Source organism: Mya arenaria, chromosome 17 (assembly GCF_026914265.1).
Source record: "Mya arenaria isolate MELC-2E11 chromosome 17, ASM2691426v1".
Taxonomy (NCBI): Eukaryota; Metazoa; Mollusca; class Bivalvia; order Myida; family Myidae; genus Mya; species Mya arenaria.
Window position 1 is genome coordinate 13,043,420 of NC_069138.1, and position 20,856 is coordinate 13,064,275.

The window sequence follows — 20,856 nt, forward strand, 5'->3', positions numbered from 1 at the left end:
ATTTTACCAGCCAAAAATCATTCTCGTTCACCAGATTCAAAGAAAAGTTTAAGTGTTTTTTTGCACAATGTCATAAGTATGTATTTTAAATCAAATCAATGAAATTAAAGTATTTAAAATATTATGAGGCATTATTATATAATTTGATAAGTGAGATTCTCAAATTAAGAAAAAAATGACATTTTGGTTGTCCGGTTAATAGTGCAGTTGTTAGCGCATTACTGGACTGGACTCATGTGAGTTTTCAGTCACCCAGTCGGACAAGTGGGTTTCCTCCGGTTACTCCGGTTTTCCCCACAACACAAGAACACATTCTCACGTGACATCATTCACAATGAGAATGATTAATATTATGTTGTAATAACTTTACAATCGTTGTAAAATAAAATAAGTTTTAACTGTGAAAATGACTTAAGTTAGGAAATGGCTGAAGGTGTATTATGAACAGCAAACCCCACTGTGTGGCAATTTCATGTAACATTATTGTGTGAAAGCTACTCTGTAAAGTATGAAGGCCATAAAATGAACAGTATTTGAGATCTGAGTAAAACAAGTTGCCCAAAAACTTTAACCAAACATTTATAAGTCGATCAAGGGCCATTATTTGTTTTTAGGATAATATGGTGTTATGTAACCGAATTGTGTGATGGCAGAGAACAAGCTTTTTTGCAGGGGTTACCTTGAGGTGGATGCTTAACGCAGGTTTAACTCTATTTTTAGTTCCTCCTGTGATTGTGGAGCATGGCGTCACTGATTTTGACGTCTTGAAGGGTGATGAAGTTCGTCTTAATTGTGAGAGTTCCGGTGACCCCCAGCCTCTGGTCGAGTGGAAAAAAGACGAACAAATGTTAGTGATGTTTGACGAAACAAATGGATTCACACTCGTCGATAGTGGTTCTATCGTTATTGGGGCTGCCCGTGTAGAACATAGCGGAAGATATGTTTGTATAGTAACTAACCCTGCAGGAATTGCGACAAGAGATTTTACGATTAATGTTCAAGGTACCTTATACTTGTAGACGTTTTTTTTTTTTTTTTTTTCATACAATTCTAAATAGGGCATTATAACATTTCTATGCTTTTTATATGATGAATATTTCAGAATACACACAGACACACACTTTCAAATGCATGCAAATGTTCTGTCACTCATAGAGTTTTGTCCACAAATGGGTTTTCTTACTAAGTATTGGAGTTACTTAAATAAAAAATATTAAAGAAATACTAGCTGGATTAGTTTATGTTATTTAAGACTGTGTTATACATTCATTTGAAACAATATTGTTTTCCTGAAAGTATGTTCTTATCATACGTCCACCAACTTATTTGATATGCACTTAAAAAAAGCTTTAGAATATAAATCTAAATAAATCTTAAATACCAATTTCAAAATATTCACAGACTCCCACAGCTCCTCATCAATTTGATCATTTCTCATGTATTGTTGAACCATACAGGCCATATTTCTGAGCGGCTTCCCAGGGAATTTTGGTCTGAATTCCAAGGGATTTTGATATTACACCAGGGTTTTTTTACACAGTGAAATTTAGTGCAATATCTACATTTATGATATAAGAATAAATGCAAAAACACTTTAATTACAATATTTTTTGGACTGTATTATGTGGTCTGAATTATAACCGCATGTGACATTTATAAAAAACAACAAAAAAACATAAGAAAATTTGATGAAATTCAACTTTATTACATTATTATTGATCAAACTTAACAAAAATCATAAAATAAACAACATATTATTATATATTTTTTAATGAAATGTAAATGAAAGAATAACAACATAATTCATAACAAAGAAACTCTTTATAAGAAATGTGAAACAGAAGAAATATATTTAAAAGTTATTATTTTACCACTAAATGAGGCCTAATTTAAAAAAATAAAATAATAAATAATATTTAATTGGATATACAATATTATCATTATTGGGTTTGACTATCAAAATCCTCATCATCTGGCGTATCTGTGCGCACGTGACGTTAAGGACCTAGGTCGCCATTTCGATGTCGAGAATCCCACAATCCTTTACTACTTTGCAACAGGAATGTTGTGACATATATATAAAAGACGATTAATACCTTTGAAAATACCTACAGATCCTCCGACACTTCCCGCCAATTTAAGCGTTTCACGCGAAGTCGTCGAGAAAAATCCCGTCATCCTTCACTGCCCTGCCTCAGGAACTCCGCCTCCTATCATCACATGGTACAAAGATGGCGTGCTCATCTCTGGTGAACAGGTAAAGATTGATTTCAATTACTCTATTATTATATATCATCACTTTGTTGCAAGATGTCATTAAGTGCCATTGAATTGTTCTGCACTTATTGTTTTCTTGCACCAAGTCGACAATATTAAATTTCATGATCTACCTTATGTCACCATATAAATATTGCTGGCTTAAGCTTTGATCCATAATATAATGCCTCGGAGTTGACAAGAAGTACTTTTACCCTCAAGTGGGGGCAATATTTATTTAATTTTACTGAACAAAACTGAGATATTTATGGTAAATTTAAATCATTTTCCGAAATTGTTGCAAGCCTCACCATTATCATTGTATACCAAATTAAATTATAACCAGAGTGCCTATAAAACAGCTCAGACAATTCCGTAGATTAGGTAAACGCTGTATCGCATCGTGATTTGACGTGAATTGGTAACAGTGCTCTAGCCGGAAACAGTGCAGGGCAACAGTGAAAATTGTTGCTGGCTGAAGTTTACTATGATATATAGGATTAGATGGAGCGAGGTATAATGAACATATATAAATATGTTTGAGAAGGCTTGTGCAAAGTCGTTGGTAATCATGACATCAACATACTCACGATTATTTGATATGCAAGAACCAGTTAACCATACATTTCAAACACAACTCCCTAAGTAAACTGCAATGTCTACTTGAACCTGTGATTTCCCATACAATCTGCACTGCGAGGGGTGAAAGCGAAAAGGTTCTATCTGCTTCTTTATTTAATGTCACTTAGAACCTTTTCGCATTCACCCCTCGAGTCTGTCTTGTAGGGGAAGCTACACATAATGGTCTACCTAGTTTTTCCTGACCCAACTTCTAGCTTATATTGTGAGCTGAAATATTAATCTCATAAGGTGATGATATAATGATAAATATATGTAATTTTGTGTTTAAAGTGAGCGTTTGTTAATCATTTGTACACTCATGCAAGCAATTATAAATGACATACATGTAGATCAAATTATTTCTTTGTTAGTTAAAACCAAATATTATTTTGGACTTATTTAAAAAAAAAAAATGGTTAAAATTGGAGACACATATTTAGTTCATTTGGAACATTGTATGGTATATCGATGGCAAAAATGCCGAATCTTTAGATATTGTTACAACAAAAATTGCAACTTCAGCATTTTGTAAAAAAATGTGTGATCAAATTACCAAGATTAAATACTTAAAACGTTGCTACTGAAAACATGGGATTTTGTAGCTTCGACATTTTGAAGTGAGGCCATATGTAAAATTTAAAGTGGAAAAAACTAATAACTTAAAAAAGAATAGATTATACAGCATTTTATATCATCATTTCTTGCAGCTTGACGTAGTGATTCTCGAAGATGGATCGCTACAACTGCTGGCTGCCGATGCTGAAGATTCTGGCAGCTTCAGGTGCGTGGCTGAAAACCAAGCAGGAACAGTTAGCCATGAAGTAGATCTAAAAGTTTGGGGTAAGTATTTTAAACATTATTACATGATCTATAAATTAACCATTTACTTAGTCAATAATATCTTAAAATAATTAATAAATTTTGATAATTGATATCATTGATTTTAAGAGTTTAAATAGTTCTTATCTCACTAATATATTCTTTTTTCTTTTAACAGTGTTGAAAATCACTTTAAATTCAGTTCAAAGCAGACTTTAATAAGTCAAGGACACTTTTTGAACCTAAAGAAATTCTGTGTTTACATATCACTAAGCAAACTACAACATGTCATTACAAATATATGTTTTCATCTTTTAATAATATATATAACATTCCTTCAATACAGTGCCTCCAAAACTGACTGGGGAAGACCATGTCCCAGGCAGTGTGGAAAAATCAACAGTGATAACTGGAGAAAATATGACCATCACATGCCCAGTAGAGGGCGACCCTAAACCAACGATCACCTGGGTCAAGTAAGTAACTGCAGTGTATTTACATGGTTAAATTTTATTGAAGGAAATACGACCTTCATGCGCCCTTCAAGTTCAGAGCACAAACCTAAACCAACGACCACCTGGGTCAAGTAAGTGACTGCAGGGTATAATTATGGTTTAATTTCTGATTGGATAAAATACGACCCTCCTGTGCCCTGTAGAGTGCGACCCTAATCCGACCATCACCTGGGTCAAGTAAGTCACTGCAGTGTATTTCCATGGTTTAACATTTTTATTGGAGAAAATTTGACCCTCCTGTGCCCTGCAGAGGGTGACCCAGAACCCACAATCACCTGGGTCATGAAAGTCACTGAAGTATATTACAATATTTTTTGGAGGGGGGGGGGGAGAAAATACTACCCTCATTAGCCCTATAGAGCGCGACCCTTAACCTACGATCACCTTGGTCATGTTAGTCACTACATTTTATAATCATCATCCTTTTTTATGGGAGAACATACGACCCTCGTTAGCCCTGTAGAGGGCAACCCTAAACTTTTGATCACCTGGGTGAATTAAGTCACCAAAGTATATTGCATTCATGCATTTTTATGGGAGAAAATGCGACCCTGGTTAGCCCTATAGAGGGCAAACCTAAACCTACGCTCATCTGGGTCATGTAAGTCACTGATGTATATTACCATGATGCATTTTTATGGGAGAAAATACTACCCTCGTTAGCCCTATAGAGCGCGACCCTAAACCTACGATCACCTGGGTCATGTAAGTCACTGAAGTATATTACCATGATGCATTTTTATGGGAGAAAATACTACCCTCGTTAGCCCTATAGAGCGCGACCCTAAACCTACGATCACTTGGTTCATGTATGTTACTGCATTGTATTACCATTGTTTGTTTTTTATTGGAGAACATACGACCCGCGTTAGCCCTGTAGAGCGCCACTGTAAACCTATGATCACCTGGGTCAAGTAGGTCATCGAAGTTTATTTCCATCATGCATTTCTTATTGGAGAAAATACAACCCCCTTGTGCAATGTAGAGCCCAAAGCTAAACCTATGAATGCCTGGGTCTAGTAAGTCGCTGAAGTGTATTACCAAATTGCATTTTATATCTGAGAAAATATAGCCCTATAGACCGCAAACCTGGGTCAAGTAAGAGATGTTGAGTGTGTTTTAAATTTAGCATAATTCCAAGCTTCAAATGATAATTTTTTGAAGTCAAAAATTGTCATGAGCTTGGTTTCATCAGCATCATAATATATTTGATGTCATCAATTGCAAAGGCGTTTACATCCGAACGAAATAAAAAACATCTTTATTCGTGGTATTGAAAAAAAATAGTAATGGGTCAAACAAGTTAGTGATGTCACATGTATACGTGATGTCACATATTGTTTCTAAAACTGTTCATAGTAGAAATATATTTGTATGTGTGAATGTATGTAATTGCCTGGTTACAAGTGGTAGGGAATGCATGTTTGGGAGCAAACAAAATATAATTTATGTAAAAATATGGTAGTATATTTGTATTCTTTCATTAATTTTGACATAGAGTACATATCAACATGCAATTCTAAATTAAAAACAACAACAACTGTATAACATTTTTATGCAATTTGTTAGGAGGAACATGTATGCCAAAAAATGATGATAAATTATATAAATTATTTACAATTTTCCCATACGGTCGAACACACAAGCGTACACATAATTATAACACGCAAACCCATTTAGCGCATATACATACATGCACACATACACATGTAAACACTTATGTGTAAAAAGAATTAGTGAATAAAATTTAAAAATGGAATATCAGTGTGTTTGTCCATGGGAGGCATGGATGTATATTTCCCCGCTTTGACTTACATTTTCCAAAATTATTTGCTGGATAATTGCTTTTTCGCTATACCATACTGTTTATGAATTTGTCATAAGTCATAAAATAAACAAGGTACTTTATATGTAATGAGAAGTTATTTGTATGTCGCTTAACTCCTTTAATGCTAGTCATGGGTGTGCGCCTAGCTGTCTTATGCTAAAGGAGTGGGAGGAAGTGGACACTATTGTGAGGATTGAATGATATAAAAGAGATGCTGTCCAGAATTCTGCTAGAGCATTGCAAGGTTGCGTATCAAAAAGTCAAGAACAACGTTGTGCAGTGTTTGATAAAGAGTGAATGTGTCACAAAATTAAAAACCGTACATATAATATGTACATGAAATTGTTTGCTTATACTGTAAATTTAACTGTCCATGATTGCCATTGGACGATTTTAACTTCCTACAAATGTACTGGTAAGTGTTTGAACCTCAAAAAGAAAAATGTACTTGTAGAAATGGATACTCCCTTACTGAAGAAAACCTCGATGGAAGATATCAGATATCTGAAGATGGTCTGACACTGACAATACTTGATGCCGTCGTTGACGACACTGCACGCTACAAGTGCATTGCAGAAAATCTGGCTGGACAGACGGAAAAGAACTTTGATGTAGATGTATACGGTAAGTGAAAAATTTGTGTTTTTTTTATAATTAATGAAAATGTTTTGACTAGCACAGAAGTATTTATTCATTGAGAAAGGATTGATTCATTTAAGAAGCCCTGGGCTTAATTCACACCAAATGCTTATATTGTGTCCTCTTGCAAAACCCTGACAATGGTCGTAACTGAAAAACATTCAAGATATTCATATGAAACTTGGTACACATGGTGTCATATCCTTGGTGTAATCATCGGCATCTGTGTGACCTTGCAAACACCTGGCCTTGACCATTTCTGAAAAACATTCAAGATATTCATAAAAAACTTGGTACACATGTTGTCATATCCTTGGTGTAATCAACAGCATCTGTGTGACTGCAAAAACCTGACCTTGACCATAACTGAAAAACATTCAAGTTATTCACATGAAACTTGGTAAATAAAGTTGTCATAGCCTTTGTGTCATCAACAACAATTGTGTTGTCTCACAAACTCCTGGCTTTGACCATAGCTGAAAAAGGTTCAAGATATTTTCATGAAACATGGTACACATGTTGTTATAGCCTTTGTGTAATCATCGGCTTCTGCGTGGCCTCATAAAAGCCTGGCCTTGACCATTCCTGAAAAATGTTCAAGAAATAGTCAAATTATGCATCCTTGTTTGAAGAAAGCAGCAATAAAACAGACGAGCATAAGCATTCAATCCACAGCGCTCTAGTTCAGTGAGTGTCCACTTATTGTCATTCTATGGCCTGACAATCTTTGGTACTCCAGTTTGCAAAAATTTGAATATTTAACTTTTTCTTTTAACAGTTGCCCCATCTGTTGATGAAGACTCCGCCTCTCCGGAAGAGAACGTTGTAAACAAGGACAACACCTTATATCTGGACTGTCCCGTCACTGGTATTCCACGGCCGGATGTCCTCTGGTAGGGTAGTGTTTATTTTTATAATAGATAAAATCATGCAAACTATTATTGAACTTTTATTTTTTTCATAACAATCTGTTGTCATTATAGCATTTTTTTAAATAAAAATAAACCAGCCTTGTTGCATTTTTTAATACAACATGAATCAGTCTTTTAGAAAATTTCCTTGAATAAAATATCCAGTCTCATAATTTTATCTTAAATAAAAGATCAACCTGGCCTATATCAAGTTTTTCTTGGACAGGTACAAAAATGGTGAGATAATATCACCTCAGCTAGATCAAAACTTGCGATTACATGCTGATGGTCGTCGACTACAAATCATCAGTGCTCGGGTCTCGGATACAGGAAGTTATGTTTGTGTGGGTGAAAACCTGGCTGGTACAACTGAGCGAAAGTTTGACGTTGAAGTCCAAGGTATGTTTAAAATGTATATATTTAGGTGAGACAGTATTGTCTTGTTTTAAATGTGTCAACATCTCAGCCAAAAAAAAAAGGTTTAGTTTAAACATTATATTATTAACAATGATTGTGAAAAAAATTATGATAACTTATACTAAATCACTCTCGTTGACACAATGTTGGGCGAAAGTGTGGATTTGTGTTGTGGGAGAACCCGAGTGCCCGGAGAAAACTCACTTGTCCGTCTTGGTGACCACTAACCAAACTCACATGCGCCCAGGCCAGGAATTGAACCCGGGTCGCCTTGGTGAGAAGCGAGTGCGCTTACCACTGCGCTAACTGGACAACCAAAAATAACAGGTTTGAGCACCGACTGAAGGCATCTTCTTGAACACCTTGGTGCCGGTGTTGCTGTCAGCATTATTGTACACATGCAAAAACGCCAACCTTGAACAGTTACTAAAAAATGTTTTTTAAATATTCCCACCAAACTTGGTATACATGTATAAAAAACGTGCACATGTGCAAAAGAAACATAAATTTGATTTTAACAATGGTTGATTAACAACAAGACCACAAATGGTATTTAATGGCCATACTCTTGTAAATATAAAATGTTATATGGAGTGACATTTGAACCTTGGCCAGTACACAATAAGATATATAAAAATATATCACAATTACCTAAGATATTATTTTTTACAGTGCCAGCTATAACAGACCAACCAGGGGAAGTTGGTAAACCGGAAGTCGTAGCAAACAGATCTCTTACGTTGACTTGCCCAGCATACGGTGTGCCCCCACCGGAAATAACTTGGTGGATTAATGGTCTGCTGATCGCTGCAAACAGTTCTGAGTTCCGATTGCTCAAAGATGGGTGGACGCTTGAGATTCCAGTCGCATTTTCAAATCACACTGCTAGGTACAGATTTAATAACTATCCTTTAAGATTTCTGTTTTAACCTGACATTGGACTGATTAAAAGCCATAATGATAGAGTCGTGTCAGAGTCAAGTCATATCAACTTTTCTTGAATATAGTATTGAAAATAAGTTAGAGCCATGTCTAGTCAAGTCATATCCACTTTTCTTCAATAGAGTATTGAAAATAAGCTAGAGTCATGTCTAGTCAATTCATATCAACATTTCTTGAATATATTGTTTGAAAAATTAGCTAGGCTTGTCATGTCTATTCAACTTATTTGGACAGATTATTTGCAAATAAGCTAGAGTCTTATCCAGCAAAGTCCTATCAACTTTTCCTGAATAGAATACTAGAAAATGAGCTATGATCATATCTAGTCAAGTCATATCATCTTTCCTTGAACAGAGTTGTAGGAAATAAGCTATGAATATATCTAGTCAAGTCATATCATCTTTCCTTGAACAGAGTTATAGGAAATAAGCTATGATCATATCTAGTCAAGTCATATCATCACTCCTTGATCAGAGTTGTAGGAAATAAGCTAGAATCATCTCCAGTCCAGTCAAATCAACTTTTCTTAAATATTTTATTAGAAAGGATTTTGGTTAAACTAGCAAGGACAGATGATAAAACTGTATGATAAAGAAAAATGGTAAAAAAACTTTTTTCTTTCTAAATATTAATCCTTGATTTTAGTGAACTACTAAGAATGTGTTATTCCTGGAAATCAAATCATCTTAATAGCATAAGTAACTCTCAAAGTTTTTAAATTTAAGGTTTACCTGCCGGGCAACCAACCCTGCTGGGGAGAGTGAAAAGGCCTTTGATGTGAATGTGTTATGTAAGTACAAAATGATGTAAGATTCGGAAATGTTTATTTGAAAAACGATTTTATTTTTGGTGGTAAAATTGATCAATTTTTAGCTCACCTGAGCACGAAGTGCTCAAGGTGAGCTATTGTGATCGCCCTGTGTCCGTCGTCCGTCGTCAACAATTTGACTGTTAACACTCTAGAGGTCACAATTTGGGCACTATCTTAATGAAACTTGGTCAGAATGTTACCCTCAATAAAATCTTGGATAAGTTCGATATTGGGTCATCTGAGGTTAAAATCTAGGTCACCAGGTCAAATTAAAGGAAAAGCTTGTTAACACTATAGAGGTCACATTTATGACTGTATGTTCAGGAAACTTGGTCAGAATGTTAATATTAATACTCTCTAGGTCAAATTCGATTCTGGGTCATGTGTGGTCAAAAACTAGGTCACCAGGTCAAATTGAAGGAAAATCTTGTTAACACTCTAGAGGTTACATTTATGACTGTATGTTCATGAAACTGAGTCAGAATGTTTATATTAATTAGCTCTAGGCGAAGTTCGAATCTGGGTCAAGTGCGGTTAAAAACTAGGTCATTAGGTTAAATCATAGGAAAAACTTGTTAGCACTCTAGAGGTGACATTTATGACTGTATGTTCATGAAACTTAGTCAGAATGTTTATATTGATTAGCTCTAGGCCAAGATCGAATCTGGATCATATGCGGTCAAAAACTAGGTCACCAGGTCAAATTTAAGGAAAAGCTTGTTAACACTCTAGAGGTCACATTTATAAATGTTTCTTTATGAAAGTTGGTCAGAATGTTTATGTTAATAATCTCTAAGTCAAGTTTAAATCTGGGTCATTTGCTGTCAAAATCTAGGTCATTAGGTCAAATCATAGGAAAAGCTTGTTAGCACTCTAGAGGTCACATTTATGACTGTATGTCCATTAAACTTAGTCAGAATGTTTATATTGATTAGGTCTAGGCCAAGTTTGAATTGGGGTCATGTGCGGTCAAAAAGGTCAAAATAATAGGAAAAGTATTTTAACACTCTGGAGGCCACATTTATGACCATATGTTCATGGAACTTGATCAGAATGTTATTGTTGATGATCTTTATTGGATCAGTTGAGCGATTCAGGGCCTTGAGGGCCCTCTTGTTTTTAATAATGCTTTACAATTTGGTTGAAATAAGTAATCTTTTGTAGGAAAATAAGTACTTATATCATAAATGTTCTAAAATAATGTTGAAAGAAAACTTTAGCATTTTCTGAATCTTATATGATTATCATTTATCACTGCACAGGTCAGAATATAATCATGTGCGTTATCTGGGCAGGTTAAGCTGAGGCCTAAAAAAAATAGATATTTGGTTTGGGTTACCCAACCCTACCTATGAAATTGGCGCCGACCTTAATGTTTTTATCATTTTTGTTTTAAGTGTGTTTTGAGCGGTTTTAAACCTTTAAAGATTAATACTGAAGTTTACTACTTTAACTCAATACTCCAATGATGACAATAACATTCTTATATAAAGCTTGATAAAGAAATAAAATAAATTAAAGACTACCTACCCTACCTGTTTGTAGAAAGGAAGTAACCCTAACCTAACCATGATTTTTTTGGCCTGGGTTGATAGAACTCCTGGCCCCCAAATTACAAAAATACTTAAGTCAAAACTCAATCCCAGTCTAAACTCATTTAATCTCATAACAGCTTTATATGATTCAAAATTCTATATGTATTACCCTTTTTAAAAGAGCATTTCACATAGGTTATGTTGATTTAACTATTTGGTCAATGTTTTATAAAAAAAACATTTGTGAGCAAACTCTGTAATTAAGTCTACTCAAGTTTTTTAGTTTTACTCAAGTATATTTTTTGCTATATAAAAAAATATTTTTAGAATATTGAGCAATGATTTTAATCATCATAATGCACAAGGGAAAGAGCCTGAATAAGTAGTAAGATAGACATAGATCATTTGGAATAATGTCATTCTGTAATGAGGAAAAATGAGTTGAGAATTAGTTTGAGATTTGACTTATTCAATAAGTATTCTGTGATAATGGGGCCTGACTTGCTTGCAATGGCTCCTAGATTTAATCCTGGGATTTCTGACTCTAAGAAACTTGTGCTTACTATCTGTGTAATATAATAAGTTGACAATGCCTTTGTTCATCATTTATTTTTCGCTCTACAACAGTTCCACCAGTAATCCCACGAGACAATCTGAATCTCAACCCTAAAGTGATTGTGAACCAGTCTGTTATTCTCAACTGCCATGCCGAAGGAAAACCTTCTCCAGACATCACATGGTACAAAAACGGTCTCCGCCTTGATCCCGCTTTACAGGTTAGGTTTTTTTCCATTTAATGCATATTGTTTCGATAGGGATCAGTTTTCAAGATTTTTTATCTCATTTGATTAAAAAAAGAAAGAAAAAAATTGGCGTATTGTTCTAGCCTTGGTGTTGTTAACGGTGTTTTATCTGCGCCATCAGCGCAATCATAATGCAAAAACTTTAAACGTGGCTTAAAAACATTAAAGATATTCAAATGAAACTTTATACATATGTTGCCAGAAACAATACACACAAGTATGGCAAGGCATATAACTCTAGATATTATCTTTATTTAGTTCAACTAACAAAGACAAGAACAGACAAGGATTTGCGATCACCCCCCAGCTGTTTGTTTTTAAGTACATCACATCACACATATTAAAAGACTAGGGAAATATTCAATTTACAATTGCTTATGAATGATTTAAAAATGGCGTAAAAAATGTTAAACCTCGCATTGCCAATGAAATTTTGAAATATTAGGTCAAACTTAGTTTTATAGTGTTATGCATTTGGTAATCTGAACAAATGGACAAACATTTGCCTTTGTTTGTGTTGCTCTTGTTAGCTTGTCTGTTTTTCGAAGACAAGTTTCAGGGGCTTTGTGGTAGCCTTCGTGTGGTCGCCGACATGAGCATCATTGTCGGAGACCAAAACTTGGCCATTACTCAAACAAAATCAAATGAATAATCAAATGAGATAATAATAATAATAATCAAATGAAACTTGGTAGACATGTTGTCTGTAATGTTATGTACGTGTAAGGCAAGGCACATAACTCTGGCTGTAATCATTATTCAGTTATGCCCCTTGTTCCACTGAAACAAAACCCATGCTCCAAGATGCTTACACTTAAACTTAAACCTTTTTAAGCCATTGTATAAGTTTAAACTTGTGACTTGTAGGTCCATTGGGCGGGTGGCTACTATTTTATTTTGTGAGGTCATTATGTATTTTTATGATCATGTTTGTATAAAGCACATGTCATATTAATAAAAATATACTTACTTAATTAAGTCATATACTGAATGTTCATAGTGTTAAAATGAACTGATTTTGATATAGATCTACATGTACATACATTTATTTTTCATAGACGCGCTATGAGTTAATGTCCGGAGGGAGGCAGTTGAGGTTGAAACAAGCCAAGTTGGACGATGCGGCAACATTCCAGTGCGTCGCAGAAAATAAGGCCGGCTCGGATTCAGTTGACTTCAACCTTAGGGTCCTAGGTTAGTAGAGTTGATTCTAGTACAAAATGAGAAATAGTAATGTTTTAATTTCTCTCAATATATCCAGAGATATGGCAGTTGGAGCAGTTAAAAAAATTTTTTTTAACTTTATTTTATTTTTTTTGGAGGGGGCGGGAGGGGGAGGGGTCTGCCGTGGGGCCATTAGATCTGGGGAATTCCGCGAATGCACGGACAAATCACATCCCTGATATCTGACTCGAAAGGACATCATTAAAATTTTGAAATTTTATATTTAGATGGCATCCAGTTCAGATGTCTTTCCTTATAACTCTGGACAACAGTTTTGACTCAGCCAGATACCCCAGAAGTAACCATGAAATATCTGTATATATTTTGTTCATCCTCACTATATGCTTTACAACAGTACCAGCGCGTATTGATGGGCGTAGGCTGCACACCAACCCCAAGGTGAAACAGAGCAGCGACCTGTCAATCACCTGCCCTGTGACTGGAGTCCCGCCTCCTGAGGTCACATGGTTCAAGGATGGGGAGCCAATCAGCAGTGAGGGCAGGGCTGATGTGGTTATCACAAATGGAGGACAGGAATTGACAATAAAGAATGCACAGGTTGGTGTTAATTTTGTGAATTTTTATTTATGATAGAAGATCAGAAAAAACATTTATCATGTTTTACAGTTTAGGCAAAAAATAAAACAGTGGCAAGATTTAAATGCAATTGTTTAATTTTTATTTAAAGGAGTTTGGAAATTTAGAAAAAGGTAATGATCGATAAAGCGGCCATATTATGCCATGGATAAAAATTAGAATTTGGCGTTGTTTCAAAAGATCTTGGTTATTTTGACAAGTTATATAATATTTAACTGTTACCTGGCATGTCTGGCTGGCCCATTTTGCAAAAATCTCTATTTAAACCGGTGTTTATTTGCCACAGGTTGAAGACACAGGAAGTTACACATGCAGAGCCCACAATGAGGCTGGTGATGCCGAAATCGCCTATAAAGTTGATGTCCAAGGTTGGTTCATTTACACTCATCTTACACCATTGTCGGATATCCCTGATACACTACTGTGCTATGCTTGGTTTTGTTTCGCGGGCGATTTGGCAAGGAAAATTGCGTAATCATAAACAATTAATGAGGCAGTGTCATTGGTTCTGCAAGGTTCCAATGCTAATATAATGATGCATTTTTTAAAATATTAATTACTGATAATAATACGGTAACTGTGTAATTTATAGATGAAAACGTACAAATAATAAATGACTGGTGGGTCATAAAAGATCTACAGTGATCAACGATCGTCTCATAAACTAAGTAGAAATGCGGTGTTTTTTACACCTTTCTTTTAATTTAAACACTTTGTCCCTCATACCCCGGTAACTTAAATACCCCTATCACTGGGTCAGAGATCCATCATTATCCAGCAATGTGTGTTTGATTCCCAATATCTTATATGAACCAGCATCATGTTAAAATCTTCTATCTTCCAGTTGGACCAGTTATCAACTCTGACGATGCCGACCCCACTCCGCATGTTTTAAAAGGTGGGGATGTGGTCCTTCATTGTCCTGCAACAGGCGTCCCCCCTCCGCGAATCTCGTGGCTGAAAAATGGACAACCAATAGATTTTGCTTCAAATCCATATTATACGATGGAGGTAAATTGAATAAACGCACAATTGAATACAGAGTCAGTTAAAACTGTGAACAAAATTTGGCAAGTTTAGACTTTAATATTTTGATGATTGATGTATATTGATAGCAGTGGCAAAAGATTTTGGTTTTGATGCTTAAAGCTGCACTCTCACAGATTGAACGTTTTGACAACATTTCTAATTTTTTTAAGGAGCCAATTTCTGCCAATTTTATAATTTTAAGTACTATTATTGAAATAAATGGTAAATTGTTTTAATTACATTATTTCATTTTTTTTATTGTTTCATGTTTAAGGCTGATGGCAAGCGTCTGGCAATATCCAACGCCGACCTGTCCGACGCCGGCCTCTTTACATGCATAGCCACAAACGAGGCCGGAAGTGCTGAGCAAGAGTACCAGCTTGATGTTTGGGGTGGGCTGCTTATAATATGCATCATGTGTTAATAAATTGGCCGGTTGTTCAGAATTTTGTTAAAGTTAACAAAATTGTTTGCGCCATCATTGTTAACTTTCAGATCGTAGCTGCTCTGAAAGTTTAATGGATACACTTGTAATCTGCTGCATTTCTTACCAGATTTGAGACAATTGTTGGAGCTCTATTTGTTGATAATTAAACACGTAAACACATGATCGAAGATTTCACATTTAAATGTTAACAATAATGTTGTTAATCATATTGTTAACTTTAAGATGAATAATAATGAAAACTGTCAATATTTTAAATGAATTATACACAAATGCATATTTCTGCTTATTTTGAAAAAGATATTACCGGTACATGTAAATGCTTTTCCAAAAATTGCTGACTTGCACCAGATGTGAAAGATATCGGAAAAATGATTTTTCAGAGGCTCCTACAATAGATCAGACTGGACTGGATCTGGCCCCTACAGTGATTAAAGGTCAAGACAAGACTCTCATCTGCCCAGCTACTGGAAATCCTGAACCAGCAATACTTTGGCTAAAGGTAAGATTCAACTGGCTCAAATCATCTTTAAGTCCTTACTCAGGATTAAGCAAATGTCGCCATTTTTGGTCACTGAATAAAATCAGTGGAAATGTATTTCCCATGTTATTAAGTTATTATATTATAATTGTTATGATTATGGGAGATACTTAAATTAAGGAAACAACTTCAGTTAGGAAATGACTTAAGATGTTTAATTAACACAAGCCATCTCAAATTGTTTCTATATTTAGCATCTGCAAACAGGTAGTATTTTTGGCTTCTCAACCAAAAAACAACACATTTGGTATGATCAATAATCTTGTTGAACATTGCTATTTTCCTTTTACTACAATTCTGACTACAGAACACAAGTGTTGGGGAGGGTGTCATTTTTTTCTGAGGATAGTTAGATAGGTTTTCTGACTAAGGGTTGTCGCTAAACATATACATAATTTAGTATGTCCTATTATGGTCATACTGACATAACATTAAACAATAATTATGTAATGATTATATTCCTGGCTTAAAAGAGCTCTACAGAGCTTATGTTACATGCTCACATTTCGATGCAAAATCAATCTTACCTTTATTCTAAACATTTCCTTACTTTAGGACGGTGATCCAGTCCCGCTTGATGACCGTATACAGATAGGAGCAGATGGTCGACACCTGCTCATCGCAAACGCCAGCACGAGCGACACTGCTCGTTACACGTGCGTGGCCCGGAACGCTGCAGGACAGGAATCACTGTCGTATGACATGAACGTGTTTGGTAAGGAGACATTATGTTACATTCACAAGTATTATTGAATTTTCTTATGTGGTAATTGATATCATAATTATATAGAGTTGTCATATTTGCACAAAGCAAACCCAAACGGGAGAGAGACACTGATTGTAACATATGCCTGACTCGTAATCTTGCCAGATAGGCGTCACTGTCATACAACATGAAAGTGTTTTGAAGAGTGACATTTGTTTACTAGAGTCAAATTCTTTTTTTAAATTAATGTTTCTTTAAAACCTGTTTATCATGTCAAAAACACAGGAAAGTTCATCAACAGAGTTTGATTCCAGAAAAATAGGTTTTACTTTTTATCTTATGTTTTAAAAGAAACTACTGTAGGGCCCAAATTTCTCAGAACTTCTTAAGTCTCTTAAATAACAGGATGAAGCTATTTTAGCTCACTATTTTTCACTTTCAATCATTTGCATCATATTTATTTCAGATTTTTAAGAATCATATAGGATTATTGTTCTAGGAATTGTCCTTATGATTATTGCAATAATCCATTTTTCATTTGTCAAAAGATCTAATTTAAGTATGTATTTTGGCTTATTTAAATAAGCTACTTAATCTAGTTAAACAAAAGAAGTTTGAATTTATTTGGGCCAGGGGCAGTATTCTATTCCAAAATCAACTTGATTGAACTTAAATTTAAGATTAGAAACTAAGTGTTTTGATTGGCCTGTATATTTAGCTGACCAATAGGCTGAATGAAATCACTGAGGCTTGTCTAAGAATAAAGGTATGGTCGGTATTAAATACTGGCCCTCAGGTCTAAGTGGCTGGGCCCAAATTTCTCAATGCTCTTTATACCACCCATTTTTGCCTAACATGACTAAAATTGAACATGTATTTGTCAGCATTATTGTCAGAACAAAATTCCCTGTTGTTTTAGTTGCTCCTGTTATTGACGAGTCCAACGTTGTCTACTTCCGGAAAGTGGTCCAGAACAGAACCATCGTCATTGAGTGTCCCGTCTCAGGTAACAGACTCAAAGGGGCAAAATATACGTGAAAAGGGCACAATATACATTAAAGGGGCACAATATAAGTTAAAAGGGGCACAATATAAGTTAAAAGGGGTGCAATATATGTCCCAAGGGGCACAATATAGGTGACAAGGGGCACAATATACATTAAAGGGGCACAATATAAGTTAAAAGGGGTGCAATATATGGTCAAGGGGCACAATATAGGTTAAAGGAACACAATATACATTAAAGGGGCACAATATTAGTTAAACGGGGTGCAATATATATTCAAGGGGCACAATATATGTTAGAGGGCACAATATACATTAAAGGGGCTCTATATAAGTTAAAGGGGCATAATATATGTTAAAGGAACACAATATACATTAAAAGGGCACAATATATGTTAGAGGGCACAATATACATTAAAGGGGCTCTATATAAGTTAAAGGGGCATAATATATGTTAAAAGAACACAATATACATTAAAAGGGCACAATATATGTTAGAGGGCACAATATATTAAAGGGGCTCTATATAAGTTAAAGGGGCATAATATATTTTAAAGGGGCACAATATACATTAAAGGGGCACAATATAAGTTAAAAGGGGCACAATATAAGTTAAAAGGGGTGCAATATATGTTCAAGGGGCACAATATATGTTAAAGGGGCACGTGAAAGGGGCACAATATACATTAAGTGTATACTTTAACAATCTTGGCATTCATACTTAAAATTTGCATTTTTGTAATGTGTACATCAATTTCTATCAACAATTTGCTTTAAGTACTTGTTTTACAATAGAAAGAAGCCATTTATAAGTTACTGTAAAGCTATTTTGATGCGTGTGTGATATGCTCGTGGTGTTTATATGTTTATATGTTTGTGTCTCTAGTTCATTGATGTTTGGGTACATGCGTTCTAAACAGGGTTTATTTGTTTTTTTTTATTATTGAGTCTTGATGCTTGATCTCAGATGCTAGATTTGAGTACATATTGGGCAGAGGGTTGGTTCCTTTCATTGGCCTTTGATAAAGATCAAGAGTACAGAAAGTGTGATTCTGTTAGCTATGACCTCAAGAGTAGAGTGTAAACAAATGTGGTACAATTTTTTACATTTTTAAAAGCCTTAGCTTTGGTGGAAACCCTTAGGTAAATTAGCACAATTATAAGTTTTGTTATACTTGTATGTACAAGACTAAGCTTACCTACTTTGAATACCTCATTAAGCTTTTACCCATTGTACCAGGTATTCCGAAACCAGAAGTTTCTTGGTTGGTGAACGGGCGTCCAGTAGCAGAGGCTTCAGAAGTTGCTGGGCTGACGCTCACACACGGAGGTTACAATCTGGAGATTCCGAGCGCGCAAGTGATCCACACTGCTGTGTACACTTGTGTGGCCTCTAACGCAGCTGGGGAGTTACAGAAGAAATTTGACCTTGAAGTTCAAAGTATGTCAGCAAAACGTTTATTAAATTATTTATTCTTTTGTTTGTTTGCTCACTCATTAATTAATTCAATCAGTCATTCAGTGATTCAATAATTCATCCGTTCAATCATTCATAAATATAATCGTCCTTCATTTGTTTGTTTGTTCATTCATTTAATTGTTCATTCATTCATTCATTTGTTCGTTCGTTGGTTCGTTTATTCGATCGATTATCATTTACTCATTCATTCATTCATTCATTCATTCATTCATTCATTCATTCATTCATTCATTCATTCATTCATTCATTCATTCATTCATTCATTCATTCATTCATTCATTCATTTATTTATTCAGTCAGTCATTACATTCAGTCATTCATTCAGTCATTCATTCATTCATTCAGTCAGTCAATAAAATATTCATTTATTCATTCAGTCATTTATTCATTCATTCGGGGGGGGGGGGGCGTTCAATAATTCATTCATTCATTCATTCAATCAGTCAATAACTTATTTATTCTCATTCATGCAATAATTCATTCATTCAGTCTATGACGAAAGATTCATATATAGGCAGCAACACTTATTGTATCAAGTTGTTCTGTAAGACTTAGTAAAGCACCAAGATATCGCTGTATGTAACCATACTGAGAAAATTGGATATAAATTATGTTGAAAAAAGCAATTCAAACTTTATTAGTGATCTTGTAAATTAAATGTAAAATATATTGAAATAATACTTAACATTATGCAGAAGCTATTTCATTTGTTTTATTATAATTTGAATATATCTTTACAGTTCCTCCAGTGATAGACCGAACAAGTCTCGAGACTCGACTAACAGTGATTGAGAACCGAACTCGGGCCATAGTGTGTCCGGTGTATGGAATTCCTACCCCTTCCATTATCTGGTTTAAAGATAAGGTATGCCATAGCTTAGGGAATCTGAATGTATGTTTTGAATGTTATTATATTTGTACATGTAGTCTCGAGACTCAAGATTTAAAATATTTGCGATATGGTACTAAACCCTGGCCATCTAGTATTCCTTATAAATTATGGAATCTCTAATCCCTTCATATCTGGTTTAAAGATTAAAGATTAAGGGATATACTTGGCTATGTACGTATGTATACCTTCATAATTAGTTCCATTATGTTTAATTCATTAATTGATGATGGATATTTATTCAGGTTGAAACACACTTAACATACACATCAGGTAATGCATAGCATAAAAGTATTGAACCCTGTCCCAGCCCATCTTAAAATTGTGTTTTAAGTTGTAATGTCAATTTTAGGGAAGAAATATAATTAAAATACACCAGAATACTTAAGACTAAAAAGCCCTCTGGATACTTTAAGATAAGACCTTTCTCCCCTCTCCCATGTCACATTTAAAGGGACAAGACACCAGATGATACAACTGCCAAAAAAAGAAAAATGTCAAAAACTTACATGAAATTGATATTGTTGTATAGAACACATTGAATCTTAATTACTGGTGTAACACATTGATTGTGACACATGTATCTTTGGAAGTTTTTGTGTATTTTTACATTTTTGAAAATTTTCTGGGTTTGTCTACCACATAAAACCCAGTTATCTGTTCTTATCATGTGACTTTCACATGCTAAATATACACTACGATAAACTGGGAAACCTTTATAAATGCACTATTTTTAAACTCAGCTGAAACACAGACAAAAATGTTCTTTTAATCATGTAAAATAATGTATTATTGGCCTCCTACTAGCTCATATTGACAACTCTAGTCTTATTTTGAGGAAAG

The 20,856-nt window shown here is 34.8% G+C and overlaps 1 protein-coding gene across 1 annotated transcript in view; it reads left to right on the plus strand.

Moving 5' to 3' along the window:
- Window positions 1-20,856, plus strand: part of LOC128222941 (hemicentin-1-like) — a 110,343-nt gene that overhangs the window by 31,217 nt on the left and 58,270 nt on the right. Inside the window, exons 22-41 of the mRNA XM_052932131.1 lie at window positions 721-1,002; window positions 2,115-2,257; window positions 3,585-3,717; window positions 4,043-4,172; window positions 6,494-6,663; window positions 7,457-7,571; window positions 7,816-7,988; window positions 8,679-8,895; window positions 9,674-9,738; window positions 11,922-12,070; window positions 13,156-13,291; window positions 13,677-13,879; window positions 14,205-14,286; window positions 14,763-14,929; window positions 15,222-15,339; window positions 15,776-15,894; window positions 16,489-16,648; window positions 17,559-17,645; window positions 18,885-19,085; window positions 19,865-19,989. Of these exons, the coding sequence (XP_052788091.1) occupies window positions 721-1,002; window positions 2,115-2,257; window positions 3,585-3,717; window positions 4,043-4,172; window positions 6,494-6,663; window positions 7,457-7,571; window positions 7,816-7,988; window positions 8,679-8,895; window positions 9,674-9,738; window positions 11,922-12,070; window positions 13,156-13,291; window positions 13,677-13,879; window positions 14,205-14,286; window positions 14,763-14,929; window positions 15,222-15,339; window positions 15,776-15,894; window positions 16,489-16,648; window positions 17,559-17,645; window positions 18,885-19,085; window positions 19,865-19,989 (2,975 nt within the window). The remainder of the gene's footprint in view (window positions 1-720; window positions 1,003-2,114; window positions 2,258-3,584; window positions 3,718-4,042; window positions 4,173-6,493; window positions 6,664-7,456; window positions 7,572-7,815; window positions 7,989-8,678; window positions 8,896-9,673; window positions 9,739-11,921; window positions 12,071-13,155; window positions 13,292-13,676; window positions 13,880-14,204; window positions 14,287-14,762; window positions 14,930-15,221; window positions 15,340-15,775; window positions 15,895-16,488; window positions 16,649-17,558; window positions 17,646-18,884; window positions 19,086-19,864; window positions 19,990-20,856) is intronic.